Raw genomic sequence first — 16,709 nt, forward strand, 5'->3', positions numbered from 1 at the left:
ACTGTTTACTTTTTTTCTCCAAGATTAACGTAAACCAGGTGGACCCTCCGATCTAACGGGACAATCGCGCTCTGTGCCTCTTGCCTTCTCCGGTCGGGAATGGCTATAGTTGTGTTATGAGTGTTGGCTTATTCGGCAGGAAAAGTGATGCTTTTGTTTTTTATTCTCTCTGCGCAGTTTTTGGAGTGGCAAAAAGTTTTTCTGACAGCGGACGAAGGAGGCGTAGGCTACGAGACTTCACCACAGTCATGCGGTTTCGCTACACGGAGTGGTTTTAATCAACGGAGGGGCACTCGACTCTGAATGAGGGCAGTAGGAAACTTCTCTCAAACGCAGATTTTCTGAGAGCCACTAGCGCTCTCTTGGTCAACTGGAGTTTCTCAGTTTGGGCTGCTTTTCAAAAGCTTTCTCCTAAAAGTTTTCACTTCTTACCAACAGCTGTGCCCACTGTCGACTGATCGGTCAGAGGAGGACAGAGGATGGTAGCATTTCTTATTTTACACCCTTTTTGACCCCTAGCTGCAGTCGTGGTGAAACGCTTAATGTCACGTAAACATCCGCAGATTCCTGAAGAGCGCATTTACTGTTCATTTCTCGACACCGCAACGGGTGCGCAACAGTCTGGCGTCTGGGATGCGGCTGCCAAATAAACATCGCCAATGGTACGCCCTGAGTCTCCGGCCAAGACGCTCTGTCTAGAAGCGGGGATGCTCTTGCGACGGACATGGACCCTCCGTCGCAGGTACTGCACGGCTCCCCTGCTGCTCATTGGAATAGCCGCCTGTCTTCTTTATCAAATGCTAATGGTCGATCGGACTCCGTATAAGACCGACGGGCCAAGCCCACAAGAGAGGAACAGGTCCGGAATTAACCTCCTGGACCCCGAGAAGCTCGTATCAGCACTTGATGCATTTCAAGATGACAAAGTCGTAAGTAGCCTAAATCAGATATGATTATTGTAGCCTACATTGGCCTATAGTGTTTCACAAGCTATTGTGACTTTGTTAATGCAGTCTGTGTCTATCGGATGAAGTCTGTCTTTCCGTACCCTACCTTTGAGAGATGGCTGCAGTATGTCGCTGAAGTTTTTATTTATTTATTTATTTGGTTCCCAAGACCATTTCCATTCTCTTGAGCATCCGGTTTAACAGGGACTGTTCCATAATTAGGCTATCATAATGGCAGATGTAGGAAATTGCAATTTCCTTTGAAACTCTCATGGCTACCACACCTGCGGGCTTGAATTTATTAAAAACAAAAACAAAACAAGTTAATTTGGAGTTTAGTTTGCTCAGTGCTAAATGAAAAAAACGATTAGTTTACTTAGCCTAAATGAAATGTTCTTCAACTCAAAATAGATCGCAATTTCCCCTTCGTCAGTTTGAAACAGTGAGCACACGTTGTATATTTATGACGGCTGTCTTTGTGTGGATATTTCTGGAGGAGCAACTCAAGGCCAAACGGCCATTGGTCGAGAGGCCACGTGCGTTTAACGGTGGAGGAGGGGTTTTAAGCCCCCCTACTCAAACACACACACATTTCTTTTTTATCATAACACTGTCCTGCATGATGGACACCAACGAGATTGCATTGCGTGATTCTTTTGATGGGCCACGCATGTTGTCATATAAAAAGGAAACAGAGTAAATACCAGTTGCACCCTTTGTATCTTGCAATTTGCCATTTTTTCTTTCACTTCCACAGTGTGCACTGCATCTAGTTGTAGGTCATCCTTCAGTGAACTGACTGGTGGGAAATGCATACGTTGGAGTGGGGGGGGGGGGGGGTGGGGGGGCTGGAAGGGTACAACGCAGACGGCAGAGAAAGAGAAGAGGTTGAAGAAGTCTGATGCTGAGTGTGTGAGTGAGTGTGTGTGTGTGTGTGTGTGTGTGTGTGTGTGTGTGTGCGTGAGAGAGAGATAGAGAAGAGGTTGGAGAAGTCTCTGAGGCTGAGTATCTGTGTGTGTGTGTGTGTGTGTGTGTGTGAGAGAGAGAGAGAAAGAGAGAGAGAGAGAGAGAGAGAGAGAGAAAGAGAGAGAGAGGGGAGGTTGAAGAAGTCTCTGATGCCGAGTGTCTGGTCGCGATAATCTCACCATTAACAGAGACTGAGCTGGACGTGTGTGCTGAGGGAAGTGACAGCTGTCAAGGGTCAGCTGGGAGTGTGCATCCCTTGCTGTCAAATTACCCTGTGTGTGTGTGTGTGTGTGTGTGTGTGTGTGTGTGTGTGTGTGTGTGTGTGTGTGTGTGTGTGTGTGTGTGTGTGTGTGTGTGTGTGTGTGTGTGTGTGTATAATTCTGCCAATTTAACCTGTGTGTGAGAGGCATGTGTGAGTGTGTATATAGGCCAGCTAGGCCTGTGTGTGTGTGTGTGTGTGTGTGTGTGTGTGTGTGTGTGTGTATGCGCAAGTTAGTCTGCCCTGTATTTTGTTGCATGCATCTGCCACACTGTAAAAAATTTACTGTAAAATTTACAGTAACTTACTGGCAACAATTGGCCAGTAAGTTACTGTGAATACCTTTTACAGTAAAGGTACTGTATTTCCATTTACAGTATTTATATATTCACTGTAAAATGAAAAACAATTAAATACTGTGATTTCAGTCATATTTACAGTAACTTACTGGCCAATTGTTGCCAGTAAGTTACTGTGAAAACCTTTTACAGTAAAGGTGCTGTATTTCCATTTACAGTAACTTACTGGCCAATTGTTGCCAGTAAGTTACTGTGAATACCTTTTACAGTTAAGGCACTGTATTTCCATTTACAGTAACTTACTGGCCAATTGTTGCCAGTAAGTTACTGTGAAAACCTTTTACAGTAAAGGTGCTGTATTTCCATTTACGGTAACTTACTGGCCAATTGTTGCCAGTAAGTTACTGTGAATACTTTTTACAGTAAAGGTACCGCATTTTCATTTACAGTATTTTATGTATTCGCTGTAAAGTGAAAAACAATTGATTTTAAATTAAGATTTTTTTTTTTTTTTAGTTGTATTTACAGTATTGGCTGTTTCCCTGTAAAAGCTAGGTCAGTTAAATACTGTGAATTCAATTGAACTTACATGAGCAATCATTAATAGAATAACTCATATTCCAAAATATTTCAGTTAACTGCAGACAATAAAACAATTTTAACTTTTGTTATTTATTTAAGACATTTCAAATGTATGACTGAAGTGGATGTTGACAGACAACAGTAGACATGGTTTGAACACAACCACAACCTTATCTGATTTGACACAGATAAGGGGGTTAAAAGCGCAGTGTGTGTAAGTGCATTATGGCAACTGGCAAGTCTATGTAATGTAGTATAAGGAGTTGTGTGTGTACAGGATGCGGAGTAAAGAAACTCATCCCCAGTCTGTTTTGTGGGTGTTCCCTCAGTCTGCCACGTGGGAACAGAGACGTCTGCTTGACCTCAGTGGTTTAAACAGTCCGTGGTCAGAGCGTGAAATGTCTTTTGAAATACTTTTGGGCCGTTGTTGTACTCTTCTGGTATAGGTATCCTGCAGGGTAGGGAGAGGTGCTCTGATGGTACCTTTCGCAGTAAATGTCAAGTGTCTGAAAAAGAGAAAGAAAGCATACATTACAATTGACCCCGTTCATGAATATACAGTAATTAATGCAAACTACTCCGGTTGTGTGACAAATAAAAGCAAACCCACACTAGTCAGGTGCAATAGATAGAAGTAATGCAGATGTGTACAATACACCACCATAGCAAAGTTTGGGTGTTCACTTTGATATGTCCAGTGTTTTTTTTTTTGAAAGGGGACATTTCGAAGTGACCCTACACTTCTGAACAGAAGTATGTCTATGTGATATCATACCTAATCTCATAATTGCCTGCAGCAACTCTGCCTTCATGCGAACACCACTTTTCTGATGCCTAACATACTGTAGGCCATCTCCCATCTGACTTGCAATAGCAGCCTCTGGCTCCAGGCTGGGACTTCTGGATGGCTCCTAAAAAGAATAAACAGCAATTGCCATATAATTTGTTAATAAACAGCAATTGCCATACAAAACAAATCATAGCTTTAAAAAATAAGCAAGGCAATCAGATGTAGAAATAGAAATGATAATTACCTTGCCATGAGGCACCCTTGCCACCCTTGTCACCATCTATGTTACTTCTTGATATCAGTTTATTTATGAACATAAATAAAACACAAACACTTACACCATGTTGAGGGCAGCAGCCATGGCTAACAGACATCATCAGGGTAGTGCCATCAGGTAGTGCCATCAGGGTTGACCGACTTCGCCCTGGACAGTTGTTGACAGTTGAGCCCACAAAGTCATAACAGACACATGAAAGGAGGGGATAAACTAAACAGTTACAGACACAAATACAGTACATGCACACATATTAAATGCTATATGCGTGTGTCTCTATTTGGTGAGTGAACTCACTTGCAGGCTTGGAACTTCTTCCTTATGGAAGTGACACACATTTGGAACATTCCAAAATGCACACAGCCTAAGTGTCTCTGACACAGCGTTCTCAGGGCAGCAGTCCTCACACCACCTACTAACAGAGCGAACAGAAAGAGGCTTACATTAATTAATACATTGCAAAACACGCCAGAACATGAAAAGACCATCACTGAAGCACTACTACACTCACATGCATCTTAAATAAACACATGCCTCAATTTAAGTCACCAAACATTGGGCAAATAAAGGCTATAAAATGAATACCATTTAGCCAAACACTACCCTTCACAAACTAAAGATCCCTTTACTTATCGGCATGATATTTCTGGTAATTGAAATTCCCCAAATGCTCCCCTTTCACATCCACTATATGACGGATCTATGAGCATGACTATGCAAAACTACAGTTCCTAAATTAGGGGTGAGATAACTTACACATCAGCCTACTTCATTAATTTGTTTTACTGGTCCTCTTTCCAGTTATAGCAACACTACATATTATGCATCAACACTACATGTATTAAGTTTAATGTTAACTACCCATGCCCCATGGAGTTCGCAAAGTAATGTTACTAACTAGCTGCTACCGTTAACAACTTTCACCCATAGACTGTATACAGTCTATGCTTTCACCTGTGTCTGTCTGCTAGCTAACTTCAGCCTTCAGCCTGCATGGTAACAGCCACTTTAAGCTAAGCTACTTGCGTCTGATATTTCATTCAAACTAAAACTCTACATTCATAACGACATATCAGACTGAATTATTGCTAGATATGATATTGACTATCATTCGAAAAATCCCACATGATGGTTAAGTTAGTTACTGGAAAAGTTAACATTAACAGCTAACATCGCTAACGCTAGCGACGTTAGCTCGCTAGTTCTAGCTATCGATATGTGCTATGCTGATTCTAACATGACAATAATGGCTTTGGTTAACATTTCATTGTGAAAACAATACATTTCTAATAAATTCCCGTTTTCAATTGGCATACAAAAGTACTGTAATTCTTACCTTGAATATGATGTTTGTACAGAGTTGAAAATTGCAGTCAGATTCATGATTGAAAAGTGACGGTTGAAGTGAAGTCACTCTGGCTGGAGTTGAAAAGTCAGCGGTGGGGGATGGGAATTACTGCGTGTGCGCATGCGCTTATCAAGAGGCGATAAGCAGCCGTTAAAAACAATCGTGGAAATGTGTTATGCTTGCTCAATAGTGTGATCAAAGCCTTAATTCTTGACATCAAATTGACTTTCTCAACAGTCTCTGGTATGTCATTATGAGTTAAAAGAAAGATAAGATTAAAAAAGGGAAAACACAGTAGGCTAGTTTACTTAGCTATTTACAGTAGCCTAGGCTACTAGTGGCTAATTGTGATTTGTTTACAGTAGTGTTTTGACTACTGTAATTTCTAAGGTAACACTTACTACTGTAATTGTAGTTTACAGTAGAGGTACCGCATTTCCATTTACAGTATTTTCTGTATTCACTGTGAAATGAAAACCAATTAAATACTGTGATTTCAGTAGTTTTACAGTAACTTACTGCCCAATTGTTGCCAGCAAGTTACTGTGAATACTTTTTACAGTAAAGGTACCGCATTTCCATTTACAGTATTTTATGCATTCACTGTAAAATGAAAACCAATTAAATACTGTGATTTCAATTGTATTTACAGTAACTTACTGGCCAATTGTTAAAAAGAAAAAATACAGTAGTTTACTTTACTATTTACAGTACTATAGTGGCTATACTGTGTTTGTTTTACAGTAGTGATTTGACTACTGTAATGTTTACAGTAACACTTGGACTACTGTAATTGTAGGGGCGTTACTGTAAATTTTACAACATTCTACTGTAAAAAGCATATACAGTAGTGCTACTGTGAAATTTCCTGTAAATAACTGTGAATTTCACAGCCATTTTTTACAGTGCAGTTGTGGATGTAAGTGCACCAGTCATTTCCGTACTTGGGAGAGGTGTGCGTGTGTGTGTGTGTGTGTGTGTGTGTGTGTGTGTGTGCGTGCGTGTGTGTGTGTGTGTGTGTGTGTGTGTGTGTGTATCCTGACTGCAGTGGCGCCTCAGCCTCTCATAGATAGACCTATCTGTCAGTGGGATTATTTATGTCCAACTCGGCTCCATCTCTCCTTGGTTTCTCTCTCTCCCTCTCTTGCTCTTCTCTCTCTCGCTCTTCTCTCTCTCTCTTTCTCCTTCTCAGAGTTTCCTTGTGCGTGCCTAGATGCATAACACCATCACTCCAACGCTAGCCCTAACACACACTTACCAATGAGAACATGCTATTGCAGGCTAATTCCTATCTCCGATGCTGGCTGCATGGGGCTTGCAGCAGCAGCATGTGAATAAAAACATGTTTGGTAAGCCTCAACTCAATCACTCAATAGAGTCTTTACTTTAAATGTTGGCCAACTTTTGACTTTATTTTAATGGCTGATTTGATAACGAAGCAAAACCTACTTCCTAATCCAATACAGTAATTAGGATCCTCAGCACAAACACCAATGGGTCAGTTGAGTGCTCCCAGATGCCAAACAATATAGTGTGTGTATGTGTGTGTGTGTGTGTGTGTGTGTGTGTGTGTGTGTGTGTGTGTGTGTGTGTGTATGTGTTCGTGATAGACCAGACTCGGTGCTCATTGACTGCCTCTGCCTGTTGTTTGAATTAGAGCCCACAGAAAAGCTTAAAGAGAAAATATGAGTGTCTGGTGATCTCAAGCTGCATACATCCACATTCATAAAGGTGTATTAGAAACAACAAACCTGTTTGAGTTAACTCAGAGTAAACGCTAAAGCTCCTGATTACACACACACACACACACACACACACACACACACACACACACACACACACATAAATATATAAAGCCCTGTGTTTTGTGTGCCTGTAGAGTAAAGCTAAGGGGCCTCTCTGCTATTAGGAGGTTGGTTTACGTACCATTTTACTCATTTTTACAACTTGTTACTAACCCTTATTCAGATCCCTCTTGACATTTATTATTTTTTCTCATCTCCTATTTACATTTCTTACTTACTTACTCACTACATTTCACATTTATTCACTTTGTAGATGCTTCTATTCAAAGTGACTTACAAAAATGAGCAGTATTATTCAAGCCTCAGCGAATAATTGACACAACAATCAATACTACTGCCAGAGAATGGGAGTGCAGAATAGGAGTGCAGAAACACATGTGAAAAAGCCTACAGCAAGATGCTGATGACTTGGAGAAAGATACAATAACAGAAAGTGCATGCTACATGCAGGGACATCATACACTTCGTTTTCAGATCTATTACTGTGTGTTTGTGTGTCTCTGTGTGTGTGTGTGTGTGTGTGTGTGTGTGTGTGTGTGTGTGTGTGTGTGTGTGTGTGTGTGTGAGAGAGAGAGAGAGAGAGAGAGAGAGAGAGAGAGAGAGAGGGAGAGAGAGAGAGCGAGACTTCACAGATGACACAGTTGCAGTTTTACTGCCAAGAACATAATAAACGACGAAAGAGGGAGAAAAACAGAGAATTCCAGTGTCAGTCAGAGCAACGGAAAGTTCTGACACTTCTGACAGATAGCGGTTCTAAGAGATGTTCTCCTGGATGAGCAGCATAGAGGGTTGAAGAGTGGTTCTACATTCTGCTCCACGAACAGACAAAGGATTAAACAAGGGTTCTACAAGAAAGTGGTGTAGTTACTCTAAGACATGTTCTCCGTGTCTAGTTGTTCTGCGTTCTGTCTCTAAAGCGGCATTCACACCAAGAACGATAATGATCATTGTAACCATAAAGATTGAAGCGTCCACACTGGCCAACAATAAGAAAAGTCTCTCCTCGTGTTGATGAATATGATGTCTAAAATCTGATTTGTTCTGATTGGCTGTTTGCTTTTTATCGTTCTCAAAATCGTTCTGAAAGGGATCCCCAACGATAGCGTTCTTCATGGCGTTATCGTTATAGTTTATGTGTGAATGTCGTCATGTCATCAATGTCGTCTTTTTCTGTTCTCTAGACTGCAGTTGTTCTGAGACGGTCTACTAGAGTTCTGTGATGGTGATCTTTTTCTGTTCTCTAGTCTGTGAGATGAGATCACATAGCTGAGGTCAGGCTGGAGTTATTCTCAGGTCCATAACGCCATCACCTGCCAGAGGCCTCAGTGACAACATGGTCAAGGAATCACTAGACTCAGGCCACAGTCACCAGTGGCCATCTGTTTATATTTGTGTGTGTGTGTGTGTGTGTGTGTGTGTGTGTGTGTGTGTGTGTGTGTGTGTGTGTGTGCGGGTGTGTGTGTGCGGGTGTGTGTGTGCGTGTGTGTGTGCGTGTGTGTGTGCGTGTGTGTGCGTGTGTGTGCGTGTGTGTGCGTGTGTGTGTGTGTGTGGGTGTGTGTGCGCGTGTGTGTGTGAAACTTAAAGACAGGGAGAAACTCATCATAGAAGTCATATGGTGAAATTACAGTTTGCCAAAAAATAACGGATTAACAGAGAGCTAGAGAATTCCAGTGTGGTAGCCAAAGTAACTGAATGTGTGTGATTACAGTACTTGTGGGTTGCTGTGTGTGTGTGTGTGTGTGTGTGTGTGTGTGTGTGTGTGTGTGTGTGTGTGTGTGTGTGTGTGTGTGTGTGTGTGATTTGGGGTAGATTCCAATGTCAAGTCTTGTCATACTCTCGGGCATCATTTGTTGCTTCACAGCAACAGCAGTTTGGGCAGTGGTGACAAATGTTGATCAGCCTGTGTGGATTACCATAATGGGCATGTTCACTCCATACTTCATGGTTGTGAAGTGTGTGTGCGTGTCTATGTACCTACTTTAACATCATAGGTGACAGCCAGCTATGATGTTAAAGTAGGGAGACACTCTCTTTGTGTGTGTGTGTGTGTGTGTGTGTGTGTGTGTGTGTGTGTGTGTGTGTGTGTGCGCATGACTGTGAGCAGAGCTGGTTTGTGGTTATGTAACAGCAGCATCCAGTTGGTTCCCTGTCCTATGAGCTAGTTGGCAGTGAGAGTGAGCCAGGCCTTGGACTTGACCAGCCTTTTCACACAGGACCCAGAGGGTAGGGCTGGCAGTGTGTGTGTGTGTGTGTGTGTGTGTGTACAGCTTCGACTGGGCCGTGTGAGACACATAGAGAAGAAACTTTTTCTGACATAATTTTCTTCCTTTTCTAACAGAAGGTTTAAAGAGTGCTTCTAATGGCCTGGTCAGATTACACAATATCAGCCCGATTTTGGCCCGAATTTGTCGTGACCGACAAGTTTACAGCGTCGGATCCGATTTCAAATGGTCAGGCACGACATCGAACGCGGAGTGAATCTTATACTGTGACATGCATCCCGACTTGCGATTTGTCGTTCACGACGTTTTAAAACAGTCCGACAAAAAGTCTGGCTTGTCAGAAATTTGACGAGAGTCGTATGACGCGACCGATAGGGTTGGGTATCGAGAATCGAGAATCAATGGGAACCGGGACTAGCTTTCCAATTCTCCCGGAATCGTTCAAAAGTTTAAATTCCAATTCCTAGTATCGATTCCCAGTCCGTGAACCGGAATCGAAACAAGGAATCGAAATCGGAAACGGAATCGTTCAAATTCAAACGATACCCAACCCTAGCGACCGATGCTTTCGGTGTATGTGGCTACTCTACCGACCAAGACGCGGAGAGGTTTTCATGGTTCTAAAATCGTATAGTGTGACATGGTAGATCGTAAACGACAACCGTGAGTGACAAAAAAATTTTATAGTCTGACCGTGCCATAAAAGAGTGCTGTAATGTTCTAAGTTCTGCCAAAGATCCTTAATTATTGACAAGATAGAGCAACGTAATGCATCTCTATGGAAGCAAATTTCGAACAGTTCCTGTCTGCTTAAAGAGGCGTGTTGCAAAGACGTCATAGTGGAATATCGATCTCTGTCAGATTGGTAAGCAGTTCAGTTCGAATGTAACAGGTCTGCTTAAAGGGGGATTTAGCCCCCTTCCCCTTTGTGAAGACAGAACGCGGAAATGATCGAACGTTTGCGCCTCTCGCTCCGCTTTAACCCTCTCTGGTTCTGCATAACTAACAGAAGGAGGTTTAAAGAGAGTGTTGGGGTGTTCTAAGTTCTGAGGGAAGTTCTACAGAGCTAACAGAAGGAGGTTTAAAGAGTGCTTCTAAAAGAGAATGCTGCAGTGTTCTAAGTTTGGAGGGAAGTTCTAAGAGAAAGTCCTGCGGTGTTTGTTTCTCTTCTCCTGCTGTGCGCGTGCCCAGCTGAGCTCCTGGAGCCACCTGTTGCTCCTCTCGGCTCTGGAGAGAAGCGGCCGTAACGGCCAAACCAGATGACCGCTGTCTGAGAGGCCCAGCAGGAGAGGACTCCCTGCTGGTCTAACTTTATCCCAGTCAGTGGACGAGCCCTGATCTGGTCAGTCAGCCATCAGCCATCCTGGTCTGGTGACGTGCTGTGCTTTCTCTCTCAGTGCTGATCAAATGCCCACCTGACAGGTGACGCAGTGTTTCTGACGACAGTCTTTCATCCTAACCCCTCACCTCAAGCAGTTTTACAAGGACCATGTAGTGAAATTGTGTGTGTGTGTGTGTGTGTGTAGGAGTGTCTTCTTACCAGTTAACAGCTTTTATCTCACTTGTCATTGCCTCGGACACAGGATTGACTGCGTGAACTCACATGGACTCCTGGTTATTATCAGGTTTTTTCTTTTTTCTCAGTTTTGTCTGCTCGTGTAAACATCGTATCTCAATTTCAGAACCCCAGATAATCCCTTATCCTGTTGTTCTAGAGATCCTAGCTGGAGCACTTCAACAGGTCCTGACATTTGCTGGCAAGGATTCTAGAGCTCTAAGTGCAAGATAGATTGCTGATTAGAACCAATGTTGATAGAGTGGAGTTCTTTAGAGTCTTTGGTGAGAACACCCCAACAGAACACTGTCATTAACAACCAGGACACCAGGGATATTAATAGCTACTATATCTTGAATATGATCGATTTTGGGAGAAGCCTCAGAACTTGGACACTGAAGTGCAGGTCTTAACTCTGAGTGGATTGATTTCTAGGGCTACATTCAGTATGTTTGTGTTTCTTCATTAAGACAGTGGGATACACCGTATTATACACCGTAAATTCCCGACTATTATCTTACACATTGATTTAGCAAAATGTCTTCAGCTATGAGGTTAACACACGGGGACAGTTAATATGGTATCAATATGGTTTTGTTTCTTTTAACTTGCATAAAACACTGTCCCGCGGAAATTACTGTAGGTGTTTGCCATTTGACATGACTAAGCACGTCGATAAAAAACTGATTCACTGAGATTGACTTGCTGCTGCATCCCCACCAGATTGTGTTTGGCTTGGGGTGGATCCTGTGAACACGTCAATAAAAGAAATGATGAGATCGACCGACTGCTGCCTCTGCGAAGCCCATCAGATTGTGTTTGACTTGAGGACGATCCTGGGAAAAATATGCGATGATGAGGACACCCAAAAGGCTTTTCACGTCTGCTTGTTGCGTAACAGTCTCTTGGAAGCAGATGTGTCTAACAACGCATGTCTAGGGACAACCAGTAAGGGGGGTGGGGGGGGGGGGGGGGGTGCTGCCTTCAGGGTGGTGCATGGGAGGCAGTATCATAGTCTATTGCCATATGTGTGGCACAATTGAAAATCTCTAAACCAGTCCGCAGCCTTTGTGGGAGCCTTGTGAAAGCCTTGTTTCCATGGTGTGCAAACACGGCTCATTCCACTGAACAGCAGCGGCCAATAAGGAGTTGGACAAGTTCTGGCCTCCATGTTAAGTAATGATCAGGGCTCTGTCCTAATTCCAGCGTAATGAAACATACTTCTCTCTTCTTCTGTGGCGTTCTATTCTGCTTGAGTTACAAATCAGTTCAAGGAACTGGATTTAGAAAGTGTTGTGGCAACGTGTTTTTTTTTTTTTTTTAGCTCATTGAATTCTTTTGAGTGTTGGTTTGAAAAGAAGAACAATGAACAGAATGTGTTGTGTTGTGTGAATGCATCTGATGAAAATTAGCCCACACATCCAACTCACCGACAGGATTAATTGTGTTTTGTTCAGTAACTACCAAATAACTGGTGTCGTGAACCTGAGAGAGAGAGAGATGTGGAGAGAGAGAGATAAAGAGATTTAAAGAAAGAGAGAGAAGGAGGGAGACAGAGAGAGGGAGAGAGAGAGAGCAAGAAAGAGAGGGAGAGAGAGAGAGAGAAAAACTTTGACTTTTCAGCGTCCTTTATTAACAGTCAAAAGGAAACCAACTATAGCAACAAAACCAGCCCATATTACCCCATCCTCCAACACACACACACACACACACACACACACGTGTGTGTGTGTGTGTGTGTGTGTGTGTGTGTGTTTGTGTTGGGGTGTATGTTAGGGTGTGTGTGTGTGTGTGACAGAGAGAGAGAGAGAGAGAGAGAGAGAGAGAGAGAGAGAGAGAGAGAGAGAGAGTGTGTGTGTGTGTGTGTGTCTCCTGCTTTGGAGGTAGTGTATCATTTCATGCCTGTGGGCTGCCATGACGTTTGAGGCTAAAGTTGGTGCTCTCTGCTCAGGGCACGGCCCGCGATGGCGACACCAGGCCGCCGTTGGTGCTTTCCCATGATGCCGTGGTGGTGTTGGTGTCATCTCCGTGCTTTCCGCCCGGGGTACAGTGTCCCCCCATTTGGGTTTCAGTGTCCGGCTTTATTTAGAAGACGGGGCGCAGAGCCATTTTTAAAGAGCCTAAGGATGTGTTAATGATATGCTGATAAATCATAAACACTGCGTTTAAGGCCTCCTTATTCGGACATTGCTGGCCTGCCGGGATCCTAGAGAGAGCGGATGTGGCCTCGATCTGACCCGAGTCTGGCTAAGGGTCGTCCGCCGTCTCGCATCAGCTGGATCAAGAGGGTTTTGAGGGTTTTTTGGTCATAATAAGTTTTGTTCCCACCCTCTTATACGAGTACAGCTCTGGGATATCTGTTTCAGATCATCAGCTACATCAGCTGCTCTCATGGCATAAGGAAGCTCTTTTAGCTGAGCGCTGACCAAACACGAACAACACCAAAACACGACCAGCACCAAAACACAATCAACACCAAACGCGACCAACATCAAAACACGACCAACACCAAACACCAAAATACGACCAACACCAAAACATGACCAACACCAAAACATGACCAACACCAAGCACCAAAACACGACCAACACCACACACCAAAACATGACCAACACCAAAACACGACCAACACCAAAACACGACCAACACCAAACACGACCAACACCATACATTCTTACTCACACTCGTACTCTCTGATGAGCTATTTTATTTACTGATACAGGATAGCTGACATTGATACAGTATGCCTCTAGAATTGAACACTTCTCCAATCAATGTATAATTAGCACAGTGAGGGCACAGGAGCTAGGACACCTCAGTATGAGAAGGGGAGACATGGGGATGGAGTCTAGCTCTCGTTATTCAGCTATCGTGGCCTTCTCGTCGCGTGTCGCCACAGTGTCTGTGTCAACACGGGAGTCGTAGGAGATTCTCCAAAAATTCTGACAAGCTACTATTTGGTCAAGACGTTATAGAATGTCGCAGACAATAAATCGTGGGTCGTTCAATATGTGACATTACAGGATGCTTCCTCCTTCAAACGTTGTTCCCGACTTTGAATATTCAGAAACAACAATGAAAATTTGTCGGCTACGACACAATCGTGGCAAAATCGGGCTGAAATTGCGTAGCCTGTACAGGCCATTACAAAGTCATATAAATTAGCTGAATGGGGAAGTGTTGGTTGCCCATGAGTCCAGGCCACCCATGATCTGTGCTCTAAATAGGTATGTGTGTGTGTGTGTGTGTGTGTGTGTGTGTGTGTGTGTGTGTGTGTGTGTGTGTGTGTGTGTGTGTGTGTGTGTGTGTGTGTGTGTGTGTGTGTGTGTGTGTGTGTATGTGTGTGTGTGTGTTCTAAATAGGTAATTGTGTAAATGTTTATCTTTGCAGCCAGATCTGTTAGCTGCTAATGGTAGCGGAGCTGTGGCATTGACAACAATGCACAAGAGAATGTGTGGACCCATGGTTGGGTCTGCGTGACCTGTGCTTCAAATGCTTTAAGAGTGTGTGTGTGTGTGTGTGTGTGTGTGTGTGTGTGTGTGTGTGTGTGTGTGTGTGCGTGCTGTAAAAGTACTTGTTGAATGGTTGAAGGGCAGCAGCCCTGCTCTCTCAAATGGCTTCTGGTGAAGGACTGTGCTATGCGGGTGTTATTGTAGGGTAGGCCTTGGTCATGGTAACTCGGAGTGAGTGTGTGTGTGTGTGTGTTATATCATGATTCATGAATCGTGATTAAGGACTGTTTGTCCTTTTGGAGAGAGAGAGGGAGAGAGAGAGAGAGAGAGAGAGAGAGTGTGTGTGTGTGTGTCTGGAGGAGAGTATTTTTAACCAGAACCTCTTGACAGGCAGCCATGATGGCTGAACCCTATCCATGGAGCCACTGGTAACGCCTCATTCTGAGAGAGAGAGAGAGAGAGAGAGAGAGAGAGAGAGAGAGAGAGAGGAGAATAAGGCATGAGATGCCAAAGAAAAGTGCAGAACGAGTGGAGGATAGGGAGGGGTGTGTGGGGGGGCACTAGAGGTAGAGAGGAAGGTGTGTATGTGTGTGTGTGTGTGTGTGTGTGTGTGTGTGTGTGTGTGTGTGTGTGTGTGTGTGTGTGTGTTTGGGGGGAGGTACTAGAGGCAGAGAGGGAGGTGTGTGTGTGTGTGTGTGTGTGTGTGTTGGGGGTGGAATAGAGGCAGAGAGGGAAGTGTGTGTGTGTGTGTGTGTGTGTGTGTGTGTGTGTGTGTGTGTGTGTGAGGGTAGAGAGGGAGGAACAAGGACAAAAAGAGGAAAAGTGTTGCCTGTCTGCCAACTGCTGGAGCCGTAACCAGGCAGAGAGCACACACACACACACACACACACACACACACACACACACACACACACACACACACACACACACACACACAGGCAGGCAGCCCTGCAGCACAAACAGCCACTTCACTTGGGCCCAGCTCAACAGCAACAACACTACTAGCCAGCCCTTATGGGATATGCTCTCTCTCCACCCCCCCTCTCTCTCTCTCCCTTCTCTCTCTCTCTCTCTCTCTCTCTCTCTCTCTCTCCTCTCTTCTTCTTCTCTCTCTCTGTCTCTCCCTCTTTTCCTCTCTCTTTCTCTCCTTATCAATTCAATTCAATTCCATTTATTGGCATGACAAATATTTAGACATTTGTATTGCCAAAGCAATTATCACATACGTTGAACATATAGGTTTAAGACATGGACATAACAACAGACAATTAATCAACTTATCTCTCTCTCTTTCTCTCTCCCCAATACATGCACACATATATTCACACAGACACAAACACACTTTCTCTTTCCATCTCTCTCTCTCACTCTCTCTCTACCCCTCTCTGTTTTCACTTAACATCCACACATTTATTTTCCTTTTAATGAACGAGTGCTTTGTTTCACACACACACACACACACACACACACACACACACACACACTCTACCCCCTCAGAACCCCTCCTCTCCTCATATAGAGTTTAGACACACTAGAGTGCCACAAATCAGCGTCAGGTTGGAGTCAGGTCTAGTGAAGTCCCTCAGAATTCCTCTCCGACTCTCACACGGAGTCCAGCACACGGAATGCAACGGAATTGAATGGACTGGGGTGGACAGGGGTGGACAGGGGTAGAATGGAATGGGGCCGACTGGAATGAAATTGTATTGGATGGAATGGAATTGTATTGGACGGAATGGAATTATTTTTTCTCATCTGATGTTGAGTGTTTGAGGGCAGGGCAACAGCTCAGCTGCGTCCTCAGGAGTAGCCCGGTTGACCATTAGTAAGGCCTCTGGTCTTAGCAACACACAGTCTAAACCTCTCTCTGTTCATGACCATTATTAGTAAGGACTCTGGTCTTACTCTAACAGCACACAGTCTAAACCTCTCTCTGTTCATGACCATTATTAGTAAGGACTCTGGTCTATGTAACAGCACACAGTCTAAACCTCTCTCTGTTCATGACCATTAGTAAGGCCTCTGGTCTTCACAACACACAGTTTAGACTTCTCTCTCACTTCATGAAGCAGACAAGTGGGACTGGGAGCCAAGCAAGAGGAGTTTATTTTCATCCTCTGTGTGCTCATAAAACCTTGGAACACCATCTTCTCTCTCTCTCTCTCTCTCTCTCTCTCTCTCTCTCTCTCCTTCTCTCTCTGTCGCTCTCT

General features: G+C 43.8%; 1 protein-coding gene and 1 long non-coding RNA gene across 2 annotated transcripts in view; one reads left to right on the top strand and one right to left on the bottom strand.

The window, feature by feature from the left end:
* Positions 1-131: 131 nt before the first annotated feature.
* Positions 132-16,709, top strand: part of cped1 (cadherin-like and PC-esterase domain containing 1) — a 115,848-nt gene continuing 99,270 nt past the window's right edge. Inside the window, exon 1 of the mRNA XM_062517638.1 lies at positions 132-929. Within this exon, the coding sequence (XP_062373622.1) occupies positions 660-929 (270 nt within the window). The 5' untranslated portion in view covers positions 132-659. The remainder of the gene's footprint in view (positions 930-16,709) is intronic.
* On the bottom strand, positions 3,861-5,535 carry LOC134062288 (uncharacterized). Its single transcript, XR_009935426.1, has 3 exons — positions 5,454-5,535; positions 4,182-4,532; positions 3,861-3,964 (listed from the first exon to the last, which is right to left on the bottom strand). It is a non-coding gene; the product is annotated as an uncharacterized LOC134062288 (long non-coding RNA).

The sequence above is a fragment of the Sardina pilchardus genome, chromosome 17 (genome assembly GCF_963854185.1).
Source record: "Sardina pilchardus chromosome 17, fSarPil1.1, whole genome shotgun sequence".
Classification (NCBI taxonomy): domain Eukaryota; kingdom Metazoa; phylum Chordata; class Actinopteri; order Clupeiformes; family Clupeidae; genus Sardina; species Sardina pilchardus.